At 59.2% G+C, this 21,306-nt stretch overlaps 1 protein-coding gene across 1 annotated transcript; it reads right to left on the bottom strand.

Moving 5' to 3' along the window:
- Nucleotides 1-329: 329 nt before the first annotated feature.
- NR5A1 (nuclear receptor subfamily 5 group A member 1) lies at nt 330-17,245 on the bottom strand. Its single transcript, XM_056504995.1, has 6 exons — nt 17,144-17,245; nt 16,608-16,749; nt 12,412-13,052; nt 5,814-5,933; nt 5,136-5,283; nt 330-2,138 (listed from the first exon to the last, which is right to left on the bottom strand). The coding sequence occupies exons 1-6, from the start codon at nt 17,243-17,245 to the stop codon at nt 1,891-1,893; spliced, it is 1,401 nt and encodes a 466-aa protein (XP_056360970.1). The 3' UTR covers nt 330-1,890.
- Between the last annotated feature and the right edge of the window lie 4,061 nt (nt 17,246-21,306).

Here is a 21,306-nt window from a genome sequence, read left to right as displayed (position 1 = left end):
CCCTGCTCCTGCTTGGGCTCTCGCCCGGCTGGCCTGGCCCCTCGCCAGCTGGGCACTGCTTTCCTTCCCTCTTCTCCTATTGCCTCTGTAGTGTTTAGAACATAGAAAATATGGTGGGTTTTTGCTGAATATGACAGCAGTAAATGCTGATTTTAAAGACAACCTCCTCTCCTTGTTGCACTGTGTCCAAGGGAAGGGGCTCATGTCCAGCTCTGCGTGGCTGAGCCCAGTGAAGGGGGTTTGGCCATGGTGCAAGGACCAGGGCACTGCCCACTAATGCCAAGCACCAACCACAAGGGTTAGAAAGACAGCCAAAAAAGACAAAGTTTGAAATTTGAAATGAACTGCAAAATTTATTACAGTGGTTTGCTCCTGACAAGAAAGTTGGTAACCTTCTGCCTGGGAAGGAAGGGGGAGGAGTGGGGAAGGGCAGGGATGAGAGGGAGGAAAGGATGTAAGAGACAGAGAGAGACACTTAAGGACACTTTTCATTTTCTGAAAATAAAACATTTTTTACCTCCCAAACCATTTTCTCCAGTTAAGTTCACAAAAAGAAGAAGGTGAAACTAAACCACAGACTTCAGGAGGAAAATGCACAAACGTGTTAAAGCAGAGACAAACATGCTCCTTCTGGTGTGTCTAACAAGCTGCACAAATGGCTCCGGGCTCAGGGGCTCCTCAAGGTACCGGCTCTGCCCAGTGGGGACACCCCCAGCCCCGGGGAGCAAACCTGAACAGCCCTGGCCCTGCTGCAGGACCCCCAGAGCTGGGGCAGAGGAGAGGAGAGCACGGCTGAGACCGAGACAAAGCAGCAGTGAGAGTCCAGCACATCCCAGTTTGGGGGAGTTGCAACCCCCAGTGCTCCCAGTCCTGTCTGTAAGCCCCAATCCCATGATGGGAGAGGAACAGAGAGCTCTTTGCCTGTGGCTTTGGCACAGCATTTGCTGTCCCCTGGGGACATGGCAGAGCAAAGGAGGGGGCCAGGATGCCCAGCATGAAGTGCAGGACAATCCTTGTTCCTCCTTACCCACTCACTCAGCAGATAAATGCAGAGGGGCACTGCAGAGCTCCCCCAGTTTCCCCAAGATCCTGGCCACATGCTGAAACTTGCACCTCCCTCCTGCCAGGCTGCTCTGCCACCACACCTGTGGGCAGGACTGAGCTGTGCTGCCCGTGGGCAGCACTGGGCTCTGGGCACTGTGGCTGCCACAGAACTGCTGCCTCCAGCAGCAGGCACTAGGAAAATGCACCTCAGCTGAGGATTCAGCACTGCCCATCCCTCCCTGCCCTGTCTTGGCCAGGGCAGCTGCAGGACACAGAGCTGGCAGCAATTGGGACCTGGCATCTGCACCGTGGGGTCCTGGCACAGCAGGACACCTCCAGCCCAGCCCCAGCATTCTGTGTAGTTTGCTGCAGAAATCCTCTCCACCTTTTGTGTGTTCCCTGGTGCCTGGAGACACCTCAATCACCATAAAACCACAACCTGGAGGGGTTTCACCTCCCCTCTCTCCTGCCCTGTGCCCTAGGGGCCCTGAGACATGGGCAGGGTTGGGGAGGGGTGGTGGCAATAAAGAAACAGCTGGTGGGGGTAGCAGGAGAAGAGCAGAAATAGGAGAAAAACCGGGACAGGCTTTACCCTTCCTTGGTGCTGCTGAGCTAGGCTGGCAAGCGACAGGTTTGGGCACCAGTGGAGCTGGGGGTCAGCACTGCCAACGGGGCAGGCTGGCAGCCAAGCCACAGCCCTGCAGCCTCAGCTGTCCTTGCTGTGTACAAAACCTTCTGGGGCGTTTCCAATAGCAGAGGTTAAATAGCATCACTGAGGAAGGCGCCTGCCAGCCCCGGGCACCAGTCCCGCCCCCGCCGGAGGCACCGGGTCCTGCTGGTGGCCGCTCAAGTCCTCTTGGCGTGCAGCATCTCGATGAGGAGGTTGTTGCAGGGCACCTCCCCGCTCAGGTGCTTGTGGTACAGGTACTCCTCAGCCTGCAGGCTCAGCGCCCGGACCTCTGCCAGCCACAGCAGCAGCTGGCGGAACTTGTCCGTGTTGTGGGGGTAGTGGCACACCGTGTACTCCAGCAGTGCCGCGTTGGCCTTCTCCTGAGCATCCTTGGCCAGCGTGTGGTTCTCCAGGTACTTCACGTCTGCAAAGGGGAGCATGGGGATGAAACGGTGCCAAACTCACCTGTCTGCCCCATCTGTCTGTGCCACTCTGTGCTGGGTGAGCCAGGAGGGACCCACACTCCTGGGTCAATGTCCCTCATGCATGAGAACACAGCAGGGGTCCCAGAGCCCGCCCCTATCCAGCCACGGGCTCTCCATCCCTATCCTATTCCATTCCTACCCCACTCCTGGTCCCTACTCCCTACTCTACTCCGCAGGCCTTCCCTGATGCTGAAGGCAGATTCCAAACTCCCTGACAGTAGGACTGGTGTCTCCCTGCCCTCACTGCCCAGGGAGCTGCAAAGCCAGAAGGTGTTGCCAGCTGTGCCAACACATTGGGAGTCACTGCAATCAGCCCTCTTTAATTCCCGAAGGTCGAGGAAGCGGCTGTATTAATTCCCTGATAAACCTGGTCTTTCCAATGTGGCAACCAGGCTCACCAGCCTGGAAACCCTAATCCTCCATGCCTCGCCAGGGCCACAGCAGTTCTCCTGCTGCCAGCAGGGCAGGGAGCAGCTCAGCAGGCAGCAGCACCCAGGTGCAGGCAGGGACAATCATCCCTGCACACAGATTTCGGTGGCTTTAGGGAGCCAGTGCTGGGCATTGCCCCATCACCACCTACAGCTGCACACAGCCATGGTCCCACACACCTGCCCAGCAGAGACCTCAGCACGGTTCATCCAAAAGTGGATTTAGTGGATTTACTGTGAGGTGCTAAGGACCACTGCCTCCGTCACAGCCCCACTGGCTGGGCTGCACGCAGACCCTGATGCAGGGCCAAATTCACCGGCTGGAAACGGGAAAATCTGAGCACAGGGTCTGGCCAGGGCAGCTGGGAATTTGGGGCTCCCTTGGAGGGATGGTGGCACCCGAGGCTGCTGCAGCCCAGCCGGGGGTCAGAGCCGGGAGCAGAGGTGGGGTCGGGGCACTGCAGAGCCCAAGGAGGGGAGGCACAGCAGAGCCCGGGGCCGGGAGCCCCCGGGGAGCCCCAGCCTCGGGCCGTGCCCACGGCCACGGGCACTGCGGGGGCAGCCACAAAGGGCACAGGGTGTGCCAAGATGCAGTGGATCAGATCACCCTTCCCTTTTCACTCTGACGGCACATTTGCTCCTATTGTCTCCTGCTACCCGGGTTGTTGTTATGAAATCTCTTTATCTGCATAAGGTTATTGTGCATGTCATTAAAAAAAAAGAAGTTATATTGATAAATGTCAAATCTATCCCCTGAGTTGGCTCAACAATAGCTAGTTCTACTCGATGAACTCACCTGGTTCTCTGAAAGACCCTATTCACTGTTTAATTGAATATTTGAATAATCTTTTCATTCCTGCAAGGAATAAAGAATGTTGTCCAAATAACATTGACTCACTTCATTTAGAGACACTGCAGCAGTTGCAAAGACTGTCCTGTGACAAAGCCTCCCATCACACATACAGATATGCCTGGGATTATTTCTATGCCCTCAAGTGTTCTTCCTATTCACAGCTCCTTTTGTTTGGGAGAAGCTGCTGATAAATTGCAAACGCTTAAGGGAATGTGGGCTATAAAAGCCTCTCTTCCTCCCCTCCCCAAGAGTAGCTGCTTCATGAATGTAAGTCATGAAATCGAATGATAGGTCAATCCATTAAGGCTCTATTAAGCCCTTCTGTAGAACAAAGCTAACCTGTGCCGTCCTCATAAATATTGCTATTTTGAGAAGCCCTAATTTTAATTAAATCTCTTTACCTGCTCAGGAGAGAAATCTATTTAGAACTCAAATGGCAGCTCTTGTGAGCAGGGCTTGGCTTTGACTGTGCTGTGGCAGAGTGGTAAATGTGGAAATTCTCTTGTTAAAGGCAATTACATCCTGCACATAATACACAATTCCGTCCTCTACAGCTGAGCCTACGAAGGGCAAATTACTCCAAGTGAGCTCTGCAATATGGTGAGAAAAAGTTGCATTTGGGGCAAGATGATGTATGGGAGAACACAGCTATTGGATTCCACGCTGCCTGAAAGCCGCTGCTCTGGAGAAGCCATCGAGGTGGGGGACAGGCTCCTGCTCGCTGTGCTGTGCCATGCCAGGGGACACGGGGGGACACGGGGCAGGACCGGGCGGGGCAGCGGCCAGGGAAGGTCCTGGCTCGGGGTACGAACCTCCCCCTCGGCTCCTTCATTTCCCAGCCTGGGCATTGTTTGTGCCACACCTTATCGCTGCTTGAGCAGCGAATTATCGTGTCTCGTTTCTCAGAGTTTCTAAACAGCTCCAGAGGAAAGGAAAGCTGAGGGAGGAGATGCTGCAGGTGCAGGAGGGACAGCAGCGCAGCTCCCACCCGATCCCTGCACGGGACCCCGCTGTGCAGAAATGCAAGCAAAGAGCCAAGGCATTGGAGCAGGGACAGGGCTGGGATGGGTACAAGGAGGGGGATGGAGACAGGGGCGTCTGCCACAGGCGGCGGTGGGCTCAGCATGCCAGCACCAGCATCGGCACCAGGAGAGCACCCGGCTGGCACGGAGATCCCGGGGCAGGAGCGGGCTCAGGCAGCAGCGCCACGGCCGCGGTGTTATTTAGTCTGGGTGAGGTGGGAGGTGGCTGTGCCCGACCGCAGGCTCCGGGCTGAGCCTAATCAGCAGCCGGGAGCCCCGGGCCGAGCGCGGCTCGGGCTCTCTGACGCACATCCCGGGAGATAGGGCCGGCCCGGCTCTGTCAACACCCGTGTTTTCCCCAGCCGTATCAGCGCTTGTTTCCCTGCCCGCTGCGATGGGCGAGTGCCCAAAACAGGCTCAGCTCGGCCAGGGGGTGCCGGGTGGGAGAGGGGCATAGGCAGGTGCCAGCTCTCGCTCCTGGCTCCTCGCTAGGAGCCCCTTCTTGGCACAGCAGGAGCCTGGGCTCTGTGCGCCCCCTCCAGCCCCGATCCCACCCCAAGCTCCGAACGCAGCAGCACGGCCGAGACCCCAGAGCGCTGCCCCTTGCCCCAGTGCCCCCCCAGCTGCACTCACCGAGGCTGAAGAGGATGAGGAACTTGAGGCAGACGAATTCGTGCCGGTCCACCTGGAGCGAGTGCAAGTGCAGGACGAGCTCCTGTGCCCGCAGCACCAGCGTGTTGAGGATGGAGCCGGCCTGGGCTGCGATGGCAGACATGTCCACCTGCCAGGACAGGGGGGGCATCAGCTTCAGCAGCCCCGGTCCCAGCACAGCCTGTGGCAGGGCACCTCACACGGGCAGCCCAGAGCACTGACCAAGAATTAGGGGAGTCAAAAAATGATGGGTGAAATGGGAACATAATTCAGAACAGGGGCACCCTTCACAGAGTGCTGGAATTGAAGGCACCACATCTTCAAAAGACATCTCCAGGGAGGGAAGGGGTCCCAACTTCCATCCCACTGCTGGCAGTGCAGGAGAGGCTGTCGATCTCTCCATAAGAAATATTATTCCCCAGAACCAAGAGCTGTGTGGCAGGATGGGACAGGATAGGACAGGATGGAACAGGATGGAACAGGATGGAACCTTCTGCACAAGCAGACCCAGAGTGTAACAACACCACCTGCCTGCCCTATGTCGAGTTTGCCACGCTGGGACAAAAGGAAGAAAAAAGTCACTCCATTGCCCCATGCAGCCCCTGGCCATCTCCACTACCCTTCCTCAGCACCACAACAGTCCCAGAGCCCGTTTCTCACCTCCTGGCCAGTGACCAGCAGCACGCTGTGCTCCTTGCCATGCTGCAGCTGCCTGTAGATGTGGTCAAACACCAGCAGCTCACTCCAGCAGTTCTGCAGCAGCTTCATCTGGTCACCCACCTGAAACACAGCAGGAGTAACACAGCTGTCACCCACCGTGCTGCAGTGCACAGCACCCACCCTGTGCCTGGGGTGAGCGTGGAGATCTGGAGCTGCACCCCAGAAAAGGGGACCCTGGGCTGGAGGAGAGGAGATGAGCAGGTGGCTTTGCAGAGCTGGCTTCAAAGCAGCTCAACATGTTTCAGTGGCACTCGCTGGCTCTTATCAACACGGGCCTTCCCCCACCAGGCACAACCTCCTCAAATCGCACACAAATTTTAACAAAATGACTGCGGGAGGGAGAGGTGGTGGCTGCACAAAGGGACTGTGTGTCCAGACAGCCCCTCTGGATACTTTAAAACGAAAGAAGACAGTGCCCATGCTCACCTCCCTGCCCAGGGTGGCAGGTCTGGGGGGCACAGGGCCTGGGGGAGCTGCTGGGTGCGGGACATGGCTGCGCCCTGCAGCTGCCAGCCCGGCCCTGCCCACGCACCAGCACACACTCGTCATCACGTGCACTGCTGCACATGTGCCAGTGTGTGTGTGCCCAGAGAAACACCTGGGGCTGCCCCTGTGAGCAGCTCAAGCCAGGCTGGAAGGGTCCCCAAATGTCTCACAGGGCACTGGGGACTGCAGGCAGCACCAGTGACTGGCAGGATGAGATGCCAGAGCCAACAGCTGCATTTGGAAGAGCTAAAAGCCCCCAGAGCTGTGGTAGGATTTAGGGCACACTGCCTTCCCCACTGTCCTGCCAAGAACCACCATGGGTCACTGGCTTCATCCCCTCGGCACTGCTCTCCACTGAACCCCAACTCCTTTCCATAAAGAGATGAACTCCTGCCCTGCCTGGACTCCCCTGTCCTGCAGGGCCAGTGTAGGGAAAGGGTTGGGATTACAGTACAGCCTCCACTACCGCCCTGAGGAGCACATCCAGTGCCAGCAGCTGAGCTCTGCAGGGCCATTGTGCTCCCCTGTTAATAGAGGGAAGACAGATGCAGCATCACAGTGCTGGATAATGCCCTCGTTTTGCTGAAGAGGCTGCAATAAACCTGCGCTGGGAGATTGCAAAAGGAATAGAAGCCAGATGAGAAAGAGCTTTATGGTCTCAGAGCCGGGGCTCCCTGCTGGGATTTGTCCCTGGAGGGTGGTGGGTGGCCAGAGCCGGTCGTGCAGCAGGGCAGGGGAAGGATTGAGGTGGGAAGGAAGGCAGTGATGGTGGCTGGGCTGTGGCACAGCCCCTGCCCACCTGTGGGCCCTGGGCACTGCGGGGCAGCCAAGGCTGAGCTCACCCCTCATCCCCAACCAGTGCAGCAGCTGCTGTTCATGGCCCAGCACTGCAGAGCATGAGCTCCAGGCCAACTGCTCCACAAAACCCTGGGGTAAAGCCCATTCTGCACTGAACCAAAATGGAGCTTTCTGCAGCCAGGGTGACCCCTGCCAGAAGGCCAGTGGCCGGCTGTGATGGGGGGCCAGCCCAGCAGGGAGCTGGGGCCAGCCCAGCTGCACGAGCCCGGCCGGTGCCGAGCGCCTCCGCTCTGGCTCAGCCTGGCCGTTGTTTTGGAAGTTCTTTCCTGTGCCTCATTCCTGAGCGGGACGAGCTCCAGAAGAGACAGACAGAAGGTTTTGCCTTGAAAACCGTTCTTAAAAATCAGCTTTTTCAAAGAAAACACTTCAACAATTTTGAAATCTTATTTTCTTCCTCTAAAAATTGCTAATGAGCTTCTCCCAGACTCTGAGGGGTGTTTGGCTGCCTCCCTGAAGCCCCTCAGCAGCACATTTCTCCTTCCATGGCTGCTGCAGGGCTGTTCTCTTGCCAGCACGCTCCAGTTGCTCCCTGGGAACGCCGCAGTGCACCAGAGCCACAGGGCCATGGCACGAGGGGAATGTGCTTGGGAGCATCATGGGGTGGGACTGGGGACTGCATGGGCCAGTCAGAGCTGGCTGGGGTCTGTGCAGATGTCCCCAGCACCATGGCTGTCCCCATGCCAGGCTGGGTGGCAGCTCCAGCACTGAGGCTGTGCTGCAGGGCGCTCAGGCTGGGGGCCACCGGGTTGCACCTCACCCTGGCCTGGCCTGGCAAGAGCAGGGGCTGCTAATGGAGGGGCACTCAGAGGCAACCAATCCTCCCAGCCAGGCGGCAGCACACAGCTCGCTGTTAAAAGTTAAGTAAAGGATCTTCCTCTTTTAATGTCAAGGCTTTTCCTCCGAGTGCTTTATCAAAGGCCTGATGCAAGCTGTCTTTGAGAGGCAATCCTTATCTTTTTCTTAAAGTGAGCATTTAACCCATTCACAAAACACTCGGTGAATCCCTGCACTGGAAGAGCAATCCCTGATGGGCTGCAACCCACAGAAAATGCAGTGGGAAAGGATCTGGGATTGTGCCAGAGGGAAGGCAGGGTATGCAGAGACAGGGATGGTGCTGCCCAGGCACAGGACTGCAGGACCTGCATGTGGGTGTAATTTGAAATCTTCTGCAACCTCTCTGTGGGTTCATAGGTACAAGGTGAGGAAGTCCCTGCAAGTGTTGGGGCTCCCCAAAATGTGCCTAGCCCATGCAGGAATGGTGTAGCCCCACAGTGCTCACTGCTCCTTGCAGGCTGGTTCAGGGCAGCCCCCAGCCTGGGCACCACTGCTTTAGGAAGGAGAGTGATCCACCAGGAGCCCTTCTTTGGCAGGAAGGGCTGAGCTGGTCCCAGGATATCCATCCCCAGCTACAGGCACAAGCAGCACTCGGATGCCCCTGGCCTGTCCCCACCACACAGATGTCCTCCAGGCTTCCTCCCAAATCTCAGGTGCAGGATTTGCCCCACTGCCCTCTGGCACATGTCAGCACCCTGAGCATGCCCAGAAAATACTGAGTGCAAGCAGGACCCATCACCTTGGCTACTGAGAAGAGTGGAAGTGGACTGGTGTCCACCAGCCACCCACAATAGAAAACCCTCAAACCTCCAAGGTGTTAATGGTCAGGGCAGCTCCCCATTGCCCTGCCCAGATACCACCACGATGTACATCTTAAAACAAATGACCATCAAGACCAGTGTGGCTAGCCCAGGATCCCATCACCCTGCTGGCTCCCAGGCTGCTGCCGGCAGGGCTGTGCTGGCCAGGACACCACAGTCAGGGGAGTGTCACATTTCCCCCAGTGCATGGGATGCTAAACATTGCTGCAGCATCCATGACCAGAAGGAGATTTTAAATCTGCCAAAAACACTCTGGCCATCGGCCAGGAGATGGGGTCAAGATGACCCACAAGTTAAAGGCAGAGAAGCAACTGACTGCAAATAGGTTTTGTCGTGGCTCTGGGATCTCTGAGCACGACTGAGGGAGAGCAGCACAGCAGACAGAGCTGGTGACCACAGGGACCTGTGGGTCTGTGGTAACGCTGCTGCCCTCAGCATCTCCCCATCACTGGAGCTTGCCAGTGGATGGAAGGGTTGTTTGCCCCAGGCCCTTGGCACAAAAGGGCTGAGGAAGGGGTCAGCACTATCCCAGGCCCCTGTGGCTGCGCCATGCCCCTCCACCAGCACAAGGACCCAATGCACACCCAGCTCAGGCTGGCCTTCGGGCTGGAACCGTGGCAATTTGTTTAACATTCCTGGCTGCTCATCCCAATCTAAAGGTCACTGCAAGCCTGTGTACATGATATTGATATGTAGGTATGGCAGTGACACCTATATAAACCAGGCTGTGCAAGGCATGCGTGTATAATCCACACCAAAACCAGACACAATGTGAGCATGCAAGCACGTGTGCCTGTGTGCACACACCTCTGTCTGTCTCTTTCCATATACATATAAAAAAATTACATCTGAAAGGACAAAGTTGCCTGAGACTCACAACCCAACAAAATATATTTCACCCCCGGCCCATATTTTTCTTCCTGAAAAGATGCTGCAAATCTTCCCTCAGTCCTGACACATCTCATCTAGACTCAGTTAAAGTTCGTATTTATGGGCGTCAGCTCTGACCTCTCCCACCTCCGCCCGCGCGGCCCCGCGCCGCGGCTGCCTGGCCAGCCCTCGATAAACAAGCGGGCCCCCAAATCCCCCTGTGCCGAGCAGCCTTATTACTCCTGCCTCCGAAGGCCAGCGCAGTCCGTAATTCTCCCCCTGGTGACACGAGATGAGCGCCGCGACATCAGTCTCCCGGCGGATTGGCATGGGGACCCTCGTTTGTCAGTGGCAGACTGACAGAATTACTGGCCCTTAAATGAAACGATATATCTGGGAAGTTAAATCTGTTTTCAATCTGACTGCCCCGCGCCTGCGGGCGGACGTGGCGTGTGAGCCGATGTCAAGAGGCCATTAGCCCATGGCCCCCCTCCCTCCCCGGGGGCAGTGCTGGAGACAGGGGGGCTCTCCCCAGTGTCCCCCAGCCCAGCCACCACGCCAGGAGTGTGGAGACAGCAAAGCACCCATCCTGGCCCTCAGCAAATGGCTGGGGTGGGGATGGGAATGGGAACAAGCTCCAAGGGAAACTGCTACCACTGTCCCTGGGCAGAGACCAATGGCTCATCCCAACCAGCCGTGAGCCAGCAGTTCCCCACGTCCCAGAGGATTTGCTCTTTCCTCTCCAGGCTCCGTGTGGGGCCCCGGGGAGAAGCCAGGTCTCTTCTTACAGCCCTGTGGAAGGAGCACAGTGGTGCTGGGTGGGCTCAGGCAGGGCAATATATGATGGGGCAATCTGCCCACACCTCCCCTTCTCACCTGCCTCACCTCCTCCCCAGGCAGTGCCAGCCTGGCATAATGCCCTGGAGTGGTGTCCTAGCACCGTGCCTTTCCAGCCTGGATCCCTGCACTAGCCTCAGCCAGCAGCCCTTCCCTCCTGGGGCTGGGGACAGTCCCCTTCACACAGACCCTCCCAGGGGAGGGAGAGGGCTGCTGGCACCCCTGCCCTGAGGAGCCCTGAGTGCTCTGGGGGCTGCTGGTGCCATCGATCTCGGAGATTGCCATGTTCCCGTGCTGGCTTTAGGGCAGAGCCATAAACCCAGCTCCAGCAGGAGTTCATTTACCACCCCAGCAGCCGCTGGCTTTTATGTGCCAGGCAGGAGCAGGTATGGGGATTCAAGATCTCAGACCTACTCTTGCTTCCCCCGGCTGCTCTCTCTCTGGCTGTGGGGTCCTGCAGCCCCAGGAGATGCTGGGAATGCACCCCACAATCACCATGTGGGTAAGGTAAAAACTTGAGCCCCTAGGGTGGCAGTGGTGGATGTGAACATCCTCTGAGCACTGAACCCCATGTCCTGAGCACAGCAGGGCATGTGCCCTGCTCCCAACAGGACACTGGTAGCTGTGCCCAGGTGAAGCCTGTGGCACTGCCATCCCCCCCAGAGTCCCACGGCAGGAGGAGCACCCGCCAACACCGATTCACACAGGAGCAGCCTATTTTGGTGGCACAATCATGCTCACAATGAAGTTACAAGGCTACACAACTATACAGCTGGGAGCTGAATTTACACTGTTTACAATATCTCCTGCAAAACAACAACCACCCTGTTCCCAAAATCCAAGCTGGACACTGATATGATTGAAACAAGCCCAACCCACCCCCACAATGCCATTTCCTGACAATGTTCTGGCAGACAGGGGATATTTTGAGCCATGAGGCTCGGCCACACTCAGCCCCATGGCACCTATGGCACAGGGAAGAGCCTGGTCCTGTCCTACCGCACACTGGAATAAGGGGATTTTGGCCAGAGCCAGGCAGCACAGTCTTAGGCTGGAAATACAAGAAAGCACCTGAATCTCGTCACAGCAGCCCCAAGATGTTGCTCTCTGGGTTTTGGCCAAGTTGCAAAATTTTCTCTCCCATTTTTGCACCAGCTTGGGATCTTTGGTCAGCCCAGAACACGAATGGAAAATTTCTGAAAGCTTGACGAGACGTGCAGGATGGCAGAAGCTGCTCCAGCCCTGCTAACCCTCCCCTGGTCCCCGTGAATGTTCAAGGACACTTGCTAGAGAGGGTGTCTTGGCAGGATGGAGGTCAGCTCCGTGTCCCCCAGCTGGGCACACTCATGGGCTGCTGGAGCAGACACAGCTCTGGAGCAGGCTTGGGCTGCCCCGGCTGCCTGGTGCTAATAGGACCCACCTGACCACATCGATTTTCCTCCTAAAGGCAGAGGAGAGAATTGTCTCAACTATAATTCCTCAACGTTACATTTTTCAATTATATCTTGAGCTTGACACCCCAGTCACTCTGCCGGCGATTGCCTCAACACCTGCCCCTGCTGTGATGAATCTGAAACCATTAGCCCCACACGACAGTGAGAGCTGCTCCGGCACTTCCAGCCCTGCCGTGCAGGGAGCTGGGTGCAGGACTGGGATGTGTCAACAGATCTGCAGAGATGGCCCCAGGCTTGTGCCCATGTGCCCTGTCCTCACAATATTTCACCCTCAATCCTGCCCACAGCCACATCCCATCCTCACATCGTGGCAGCCTCAATCCTGCCCACCTCCCACTGTCCCCCCAGAGCAGCATCCATCCCTCTGGCAGCTCCTACCTCCAGTTCCTTGAAGAAGATGCAGCTCCGTGCCCACTCCACGATGGAGAAGAGGGTCTGGTCAGCCATCTTGCACATGAGGCCGAAGGTGCTGAGCTTCTCATGCCGGCCTTTGCCCTGCTCTTGCTGCAGGCAGGACAGAATCCGTGCCTTCACCTGGGCCTCGTCGGGCTCCAGCTGCAGCAGCTTCAGGATGACCTCGGGGATGTCAGGGGGGGAGCTGCTGGGGTAGGTCTCTGGGTACATGTAAGCAGGCACGGCCTCGTGGGCATTTGTGTAGTGGTCGGGGTACTCGGACTTGATGGTGCGGTTGGGGAAGGAGGGGTAGTGGTAGGCGGGCAGGGGCGCGTGGCCGGGCACAGCCATGCCCAGGGACGGCGTCCCGTAGGGGCTGCGCTCGTAATCCACGGGCGTCAGGGCGGCCGGGTTGGGCGGCAGCGTCTTGGACACGGCGTGGATGCTGTGGATGGTGGAGGACAGGCTGTAGTCACTCTGCATGGGGGACATGATCTGAGGCACGCTCTCCAGCTTGAAGCCGTTGGCACGGATCAGAGCTTTCTTCTGCTGCTTTAAGGCACGGTCCCGCTTGTACATGGGTCCAAACTTGTTCCTCCCTCCGCGCATCCGGTCTGCACGGACAGCTGGAGACAGAGTGAGGGCAGAGACTGTGGTGAACACATGTGGAGAGAGACCAGAGCTCACACAGGGCACAGAGACAATATCGGGGGACACGACTTAGTGGCAAAAAGGATTTGGGGGGCACTGGGGAGACCTTTCCAGAAAGCCAACGGCAGGTTCTGTCACTCCCAGCCCAGCCGATGTCACCTCAGAGCCTCTGGGGATTGGACGAAAGGATCAGACACTTGGCTTTCACTACGAAACAAGCTGGGGGATAAAGCAGCTTTCATTCCCCGTGGGTTAATGGGACAGACCCTAAAGCCTGAGCAGAGGAGGGGATTTGACACTCAGTTTTTACTACCAGTGTCGCTGGACCAGCCCTGGGATTTCCTTGTTTCAGCAGGGCCTGGGACCCCACAGCCCCTTTGGGACCCTGGTTCCCTTCATCCAGGCTGCACGTGCCTATTCTCAGCAAATCTCTGCCCCTTTGTCGGGCAGCACGGCTGGCAGGTCCCAGTAGATGCAATTTACACCCCTCTGGCCTCAGGCTGCCAGCCCTGGGGGTACCAGCCCTGGCGAGGGTTCTGCTGGAGCATCCCGCTGGCAGAGTCCCTCTGACGGCTGCAGCAAAGCAGATGTTCACACCAAACCAAAAAAAAAAAAAAAAACAAAAAAAAACAAAAAACAAACAAAAAACAAAACAACAAAAAAAAACAACCCAAGGATCTGCCAGCATGCAAGGGAGCAGGTGCCTCTCCGCAGAATTAGCCTGTCCCCCTGCACTGCCTTGCCGTGTTTGCCGTGTTCCGGGGCTGCTGCCCTGGCATCCCCTTGGAAGAGCCTCAGATCGCTGGAAGGCAGCGCAGGGACACGGAGGAGTGCGCCGGAGAGAGCAGCCTGCAGTGAGCATCAAAGGCAGAACCCCTCTGCTAGTTTGTGTTCCTGCTGACAGCCAGCGGGTCTCGCTTTGCCTCTCAGCTGTTACCTCTGCCTTTCTTTCGCCTACTTCTCCCGGGGCCCGCAGCCAGCCCCCCCGGAGAGCCGGAGCAGCTTCCCAGCGCTCCCGAGGCAGGCTGCAAAGGCGGCAGCGTGGCCGGGAGCAGCAGCATTTCCAGGACGAGCAGGAATGCGCTCCCAGGAGAGCCGCCCTGGCTTCCTCCCTCATTCTTTATTCATGAAAACAGCATCTCACTGGGAGCGGGCTGCCAGCGGCAGCCTCTGAAGAGAGGGGTGCCGTGGCCCCTGTCCCGGGCCGGCCCACGCCCCTCTGCGCAGCAGAGCTGTCCCGGGGCAGATCCTGACTCGGGTACAAGGAGCTGGCCACACTCACACCCCAGCCGGGGTCCCACACAGGCAGACGGGCTGGCAGCCCGAGCTGGCACACGTAGGTCTGGTAGCCCTGGCCACACACGCCAGAGCCAGAGCACACCAAAAACCAAATCTCACACCCACTCGAAGTGACGTTATCCCACCACTGCTGGAGGTCGGGCACTGACGCCCAAGGATCGCATCCCAAAGTAAACCCCTGCGACCCTGGGCAGGGGTGCACAGGCAGAAACCCTCCTAGGGCTGCTGCCCTCCCACACACAGCGAGAGGTGCTCACAGTCCGGTCTCACAAACCCTCCAGAGGCGACTGCATACACCTCCTCCCCTCTCGCTGCAAGAGCACAAAGGGAGAAAAGGCCTTTTAATTCCCTCCTGCTCTGCTTTTCCTGCCATTTGTGCTACACTTGGGATTGAGAACAAGTTGCCATTTGCTGCGTCCCAGCAGACAGCCGAGGAAAAAATGATGTATCCTGATCTCCAGGGTAGGGGGGCTCAAGTAGAGCCACCCAGGAAGCGCCTGCACCGCCAGCAACCTCCCCAAAACCATCTGCAGGGAACCCCCGAGCCCCACACCCACACGGAGGGGTCTCCAGCACCCTGCAGCCCCTTCCCACTTGCACTGCCTCGCCTGCTCTCATCCCAGTGCAGAGCCCTGCCCGGGGCAGGCTGCTGGCCAGGCTCTCCCTCCTTTTGGCCACCTTTCTTTGCCTGGGCACGGACATGGAAGATGCCATAGGTAGTGCCTGCAAGGTGCCCAGGGCTGTGCTTCTCCTCCCGAGCAAGTTTCTCTGCCACCTCCCTGCAGGCATTTTGAGGGGTGCCTGTGTCAACACTGTTCCCAAAACCAATCACCTCGGGGTTGCTGTTGTCGTGTAGACTCACCTCCAAAGCATCACCTCATATGCCTTGCCCAAAAATACTAGGAGCTGGAAAAGGTGGTCTCTTTTTTTACCACAAAAGAGACGGTTCCATGAGAATATCGCCCTTGGCTGGGTGCTTGCCTCGTCTGCCAGCTCTGCTAAGGACCCAACAGCAAGAAAATACATAAGAAAAGGCTGTTGGGACAGCTCTGGGACCAAAGCACCTTCGCGGTGCACAGGACAAAAACTGCTGGAAAGGGACAAATTGAGGCCGTGCCTCTTCCCCCCGGGCGCCCCAAGAACTGTCCCTGCTCGTCTGTCGTAGGGTCTCCAGCCCCGGCCCAGCCCCCAAATCCCCTTTGCGACATCGATCATAACGCCCAAAGCATGCAGCGAGGGATTTAGGGCACCAGTAACTCCAACCCAGGGAGGAAACTGGGATCTGTTTTGGAAGCAAGCCCACGCCGGGAGTTTGCAAGGGTTGAATTTGCAGCTCGATGTTGTGTCTTACTCCTGCGCTTCTGCTCGCAGGCTCCCAGCCCGCTCCCGGAGCGAGCGGCCGCCCTGCCAGAACACGAAGGACTTTCCGATTAACCGCGCTGTGTCCCGAGCAGCGAGGGGCTCAGCCCGGCCAGGCTCAGGCGGGAGGGCTCAACTCGCTTCCGCCCGCTGCAAAACGCAAACGATTTCAAGGGCGAAATGGGGAGGGGGCCGCTGGCTCTGGGGCGGGGGGCTCTTTCTGCCTCTGCTTTTGCTTTGCCATCCCGTGCCAACGACCTGTCCCCAGAAATATGTTTCGTTGCCGGATGCTGAGCACTGCAGAGCCCGCAACACGGGCTGTCGGGGCCCGACTCTGATGTCGGGATCCTCTGCGCCGGCAGGAGAGAGGCGGCGGCAGTGGGGCTGGAATCTACCCCCGGGGGTCAGAAATCCGTTATACTAAATGTCACCGAGAGAAAAAATATAATTCGTGGTGGGTCTGCGTCAGTTTTATTGCAATCCCCATAATTTTTAACGTTTTTCCTTAAGTCTCGGCTTCTGGAAATATGTGCTTAAGGAAAACAGTAATTTATTTGCTATTTCCCAACCTTCCTGCCAGTAAAAAAAAAAAAAATAATCCTGGAAAGTTTAAGCCGTAGCAGCAGGAACCCCAGGGAAACAAACAAAATGAAACAAGGAAAAGAAGGAGACTACGAGAAAAAACGATTTTTTTCTTAACTTGGGAGGGGAAAACGGAATCGAAGCGGCGGCGGGACTGACTGGCCCGGGGAGGTGGCGACGGCGGCGACAGCGCGACCGGTCCCGGCAACGGCACAATTCCCGCACAGCCCCGACACAGACCCCGGCCCCGCCGCCCCCCGCCCGCCGGGCCGTGCCCGGGCCGTCCCTACCTTCCAGGCGCATCCCCACGGTGAGGCACTTCTGGAAGCGGCAGTAGGGACAGCGCTTGCGCTGGGTCTTGTCGATCTTGCAGCTCTGGCTCTCGGTGCAGGTGTAGTGCTTGTTGTTCTGCACCGTGCGCTTGAAGAAGCCCTGCGGCGGCGGCGATGTGGTGGGCACCGACACCGACATCCCGGCACCGGCACCCGGTCCCCGCCACCCGCCCTCGGCAGAGGCTCCGCAGCGCTCGGGGCTCCCGTCGCGGCCGCGCTCCGCTCCCGCCACCGGCCGCGAATCCGCCGCTAACGAAAACGGGCGAAAGAAGCCCCGCGGCCGGTTTCGCTGCCCCGGAACCTGCAGAGCCCCCTCCCCACTCACTACAGAGCCCCGGACCCCTCTTCCCTTCACAGCCCCGGCCCCACAAGGCGCCGGTCACAGAGAGCCCCGGCCCCGCTTCTCCAGCCCCGCGCGGCCCCGGCTGCTTTTCCCCGGCCCCGCACGGCCCCGGCTCCGCAGCCCCGACCCCGCGCGCCCCGGCCGCTCCTACCTTGCAGCTCTCGCAGGTGAGCAGCCCGTAGTGGTACCCGGAGACCTTGTCACCGCAGACCGGACACAGCTCGTCCAGGTCCTCATCATAGGAATAGTCCATCCCCTCCAGCGGCCCTGCTGCGGGACGAGCCGCGGTCAGCGGGACGGGATGGGACGGGGAGGGGGACGGACGGTGGCCCCAGCCCCGGCGCTGGGTGCGGACCGGGAGTGGGCGCGATGGAGACCGAGCGGCAGGTGCGGGAGTCGGAGCTCTTTATAGCGCCTGGAAGAGCATCTCCATGTTGGTGCGGGCTCACGGCCAGCCCCCCGGGGCTGGGGAACCTCCTCTGGGAGAGCGGGCGGCTCGCGGCGGCACGGACGGGGCGGGGGCGGAGGGACCCGCCGGCCCGGGTACCGGGAACACGGCGGCCGGGATGGGGAGCGGCTCTGCCGGGCCTCAGCAGCATCAGGGATCCCCCCCAGGGACGGACAAGGGGCATCGCTCTGCGGGAAGGGGCGCGAGACCCTCCTTGCTCCCCTCACCATCTGTAGGGAACAAGTCCCCCAACGTCTCTGAAGTGTCTGGCCTAAGAGTGGCAGGATCTGCTGAGAACAAGGAGTCTCGGGGCTGGAGCAAAAATGACCAAGTCTGGGCGTGAGCCTGCTCTGCTCAGTGCACAGCCCTGGACCACCAGCTCTGTCAGAATGTACCATTACCTCCCACCAGCTGCCCCTGCCAGCCCAGAGAGAGCTGCTTGGGGAACACTGGGTGTGCAGCAGCTCCTGAAATCTCCTCTGGAGCCACCACTGAGGAGATGAGTTTGGACCTAGCACTGGCCACCCCACCAGCAGCATCCACTCCCAATGGTGTCCTGGTCTGCCTGTCAGACAGCAGGTATTGAATTGATGCTTCACAATTAGGGTATCCTGATGAAACTTTTCCATCAAGCAGCAGACCAGCACAGCAGCACCGTGGCTCCTGGCATGTCTGTTTATCAGGATGCTCCCAGGCCACACACCGCAGGACTTGGCTATGGGGAGGCTCCAGCTCTGATCCAGGCACTGGAGCTGAGCCCATCCTGCCGGGCTGACCCACTGAGTCAGGGACCCTTCGTAGCTGGTGCAGAGCCTGTCCCAGCATGGTGGGAGCACAGCAGCACTGGGGCACGAGGCTCTGGGTGCCTGGAGCCCTGGCACAAATGAGGACTGTGCTGCTCACAGTGCCCCACAAAGGGAAGGCATGGCTGATGGCCCCATATGGCTGATCCTGCTAGGCTGATCCTGCATGGTTTGTCTTGAAGGGCTCATCCCACAGATCTCATCCCACCCAGCTCATCCCAAGCTCTCACCCCTCACACCAGTTGCCCACGGGTGCAGCGGGTAAGGAAGCAGCGCTGGCAGGGAGAGCGGCAAACAGGAAATGGGCTCAGCAGAGCATCACTCCAGAGCCACCAGGAATGGAGCCCGGGCTAAGAATAGCAGCAGAGCAGCCTGCAGTGCTGCTCGGCCGGGAAGGAGCTCTCCCACCGCCGGCACAGCCCCTCAGCCACGGCCCCACAGTCACCACGAGCTCCTGGGGGAGCTGCCAGGCAGCCACGCAGCCAGAGCTGCCATCCGGGTAAAGGAGCCCAGGAGGGGCTCTGAACTGGGAGAACTGAGTAAACAAAAGCAACTCAGAGCCGAAGGCTGTGATCCCTTCCACGGCGGAATGGGGACAGGACACAGACTCAGCCAACTCCAGGAGTCAAGGGGCCTCCCATGCCCGCTTCATGGTGTGGAGGCTGCCCGTGCTCCTATGGGCAACTCCCAATCCTTGGGTGACCCCCAGACACCACCAGCTGGGCTCCCAGGGCCCCTCAGCAGCCAGATCTGTCATTTCCGAGCAGCAGCTTGGCCATGGGGCCAAGGCTGTGGTGAGGCCTCGCTCTGCTGCCCGTGTTCTGCGAGCCGCCATCCCCACGCCCGCTGCGGGGACGGGACGGGAAGCGGAGGCCCACACACAGCTCCTGCTTCCTCGCCAAGCCCTGCTGCGTCCCTGCTCCGGCCTTGGCTGCCACCACGCCGGGGAATGGTGGCAGTGGGTGGCAGATGGGTGGGATGGGGCCGGGTTCCCCCCACGGACATGTACTCACCGAGAGGGCTGCACGGCTGCTGCGCGTGGGGCCGCGGGTGGGAGAGCCTCGCTCGGCCTCCGGCCAGGAGCTGCGACCCAAGGAGCCTCCGTGGGGTGTGGGTACCGCTGCCCTGCCCACTGTAGGCTGGGGGATTTATGGGGAGCCGTGTCTCTTGGGAAGGTGTTGGGGCTCTGGCTGCGCACACGCCGCCCCGGGCAGGACACCGGCCAATCTCCTCCCCGTGGGGGCCAGGCTCAGCCAGGATGGACCCACTTCGGTGCCTTATTGGCTTCTGTGGCCACGTGACCATGCTGAAAAACATCATAATTAAGCTACAAAACGCTGCCCATAAACTAGCATTAGAAAGTGACAGCGAAGATAAGTGGAACCCCTGCAGCAGATAAGGTGCCCTGGGAGGGAGATCCTGCAGGGAGGTGGGGGGCACCAGAGTGCCCCAGCACCCACGGCCACCCTGATTTATGGCCCAGGGCAGGAGGGAGGGGGCCGAGGGCACAGGGCAGGACACCTCTGGGAGGAACATGAGCTCACCTCACCCACCCAGCACCGGGACGCAGCCATGGCCTCCTCGGCCCTGAGAGGTCTTCTCTGCAGGGGAGGACAGGAGGAGGATCCTCCACGCTCAGGGCCCCACTCCCGGGTCCCTGGGGCTCACAGTGTCCATGGCCAGCAGCTCTTCATTTGCCAGAGCAGCACTCACAGAAAGCCAGTGACCCTGGGCTTAGGCAGCCACGCCTTGGCTGTGTTTTTGCCATGTGTGATTCCCCATGTTTGACTGCCATGCTCCATCCTACCCACAGGCACTCTGCGGGCAGATCTCAGCTTCTAACTGCCCTGTGCAACACAGGAACTGCAATGCCAAGGCAAGAGGCTGCATGAAAGACCCTTCCATCCTGCCAGAGCGGGGATCTGCTCTCACTGCCGGCCCCGTGCTCCGACCATCCATCACCACGCTGTCTCCCCATGTTTGCAGAGTGTCCTGCTCTCTGCCTCATCCCACAGCCTTGAGAAGGGTGGCGGCCTCAAGCCCCACACCAGCCCAGCAAAGGCCGTGCCATGGCTCTGCTCTGGCCAAGGGGCTGTTGGTGACCAGGGTGGAACAGCAGGACCCACAGTCAGGGCTCAGGGTTCGTCCTCTCTCTGTGTCAGCACAGCCCTGCCATGGTGTGACAGCGATGTGCCCTACAACATTCCCATGCAGAGTGAGGGAAGCAGTGAGCCCCGGGTGCTGAGAGGAGAGGAGTGGGAGTGCGGGCTGCATAGCCCTGCTTGTTTTTTCCTTGCTTTGCAGCTGAAGAGAGGAGAAAAACTAATGAAAACAGAGCTCTGGAAGAAGCGCCAGGCCTGGAGTGGCTTCCGCCCCGATCCCCAGCAATTATCAGCCACATGCCAGATGTTCCGATGCGATGCCAATGTCAGAGAAAATAAATCTGTGTCAGGTTCAAGGTCCCTGCCGGGCCGGCACGCAGCGGCTCGCGGCTCAGCGCAGTGCGAGGCGGGACAGAGCTGCGGGCCGGCCGCGGCCGCTTCCTCCTGCCAGCCATTGTTCCCCTGGGAAGCCCCGGCCTCACACCGGCCACTTGCTATTTTTGCAGCAAGGTGCTTTCAGGGGTAAATACGTCGCTGCCGGCCTTGGGCACTTTCCTCTGTGCGGGCCCTGGCCAAGGCTGTGGCCTGGCTCCTGCAGCGGGCGCGCGGCCACGGTCAGGGCCAGCGCCTGGGCCTGGCCGCGGGCGGGAGGGCGGATTGCCGAGGCTGGGTTTGGGAAGGCCACGCTGGAGTGGCTGCACAGGCACCAGGTGGAGCTGGCTCCCGGCAGCCTTAGGGGTTCCTGGGGACAGCGAGGAGGTACAGCCAGGTGACATTTCAGAAGTCACAGCACCCAGGAGGGAAAGATGAGCTGGGCCTGGCTTCCTGCAGCACAGGGAGCGGATGCTCCAGGCTGGGGATAGGCCCCAAAGCTGCTGCCCTGAGCAGCGCTGTCCTGGCCAAGGCAGCAGCACAGCCCTGTGCCCTCGATGGGCCCAAGCACCAGCACATCCATCTCCAA

The sequence above is a fragment of the Oenanthe melanoleuca genome, chromosome 17, assembly GCF_029582105.1.
Source record: "Oenanthe melanoleuca isolate GR-GAL-2019-014 chromosome 17, OMel1.0, whole genome shotgun sequence".
NCBI classification, from domain to species: Eukaryota; Metazoa; Chordata; class Aves; order Passeriformes; family Muscicapidae; genus Oenanthe; species Oenanthe melanoleuca.
Note: the sequence above shows the minus strand (reverse complement) of the source record. Positions and strands in the feature narration are given on the sequence as shown.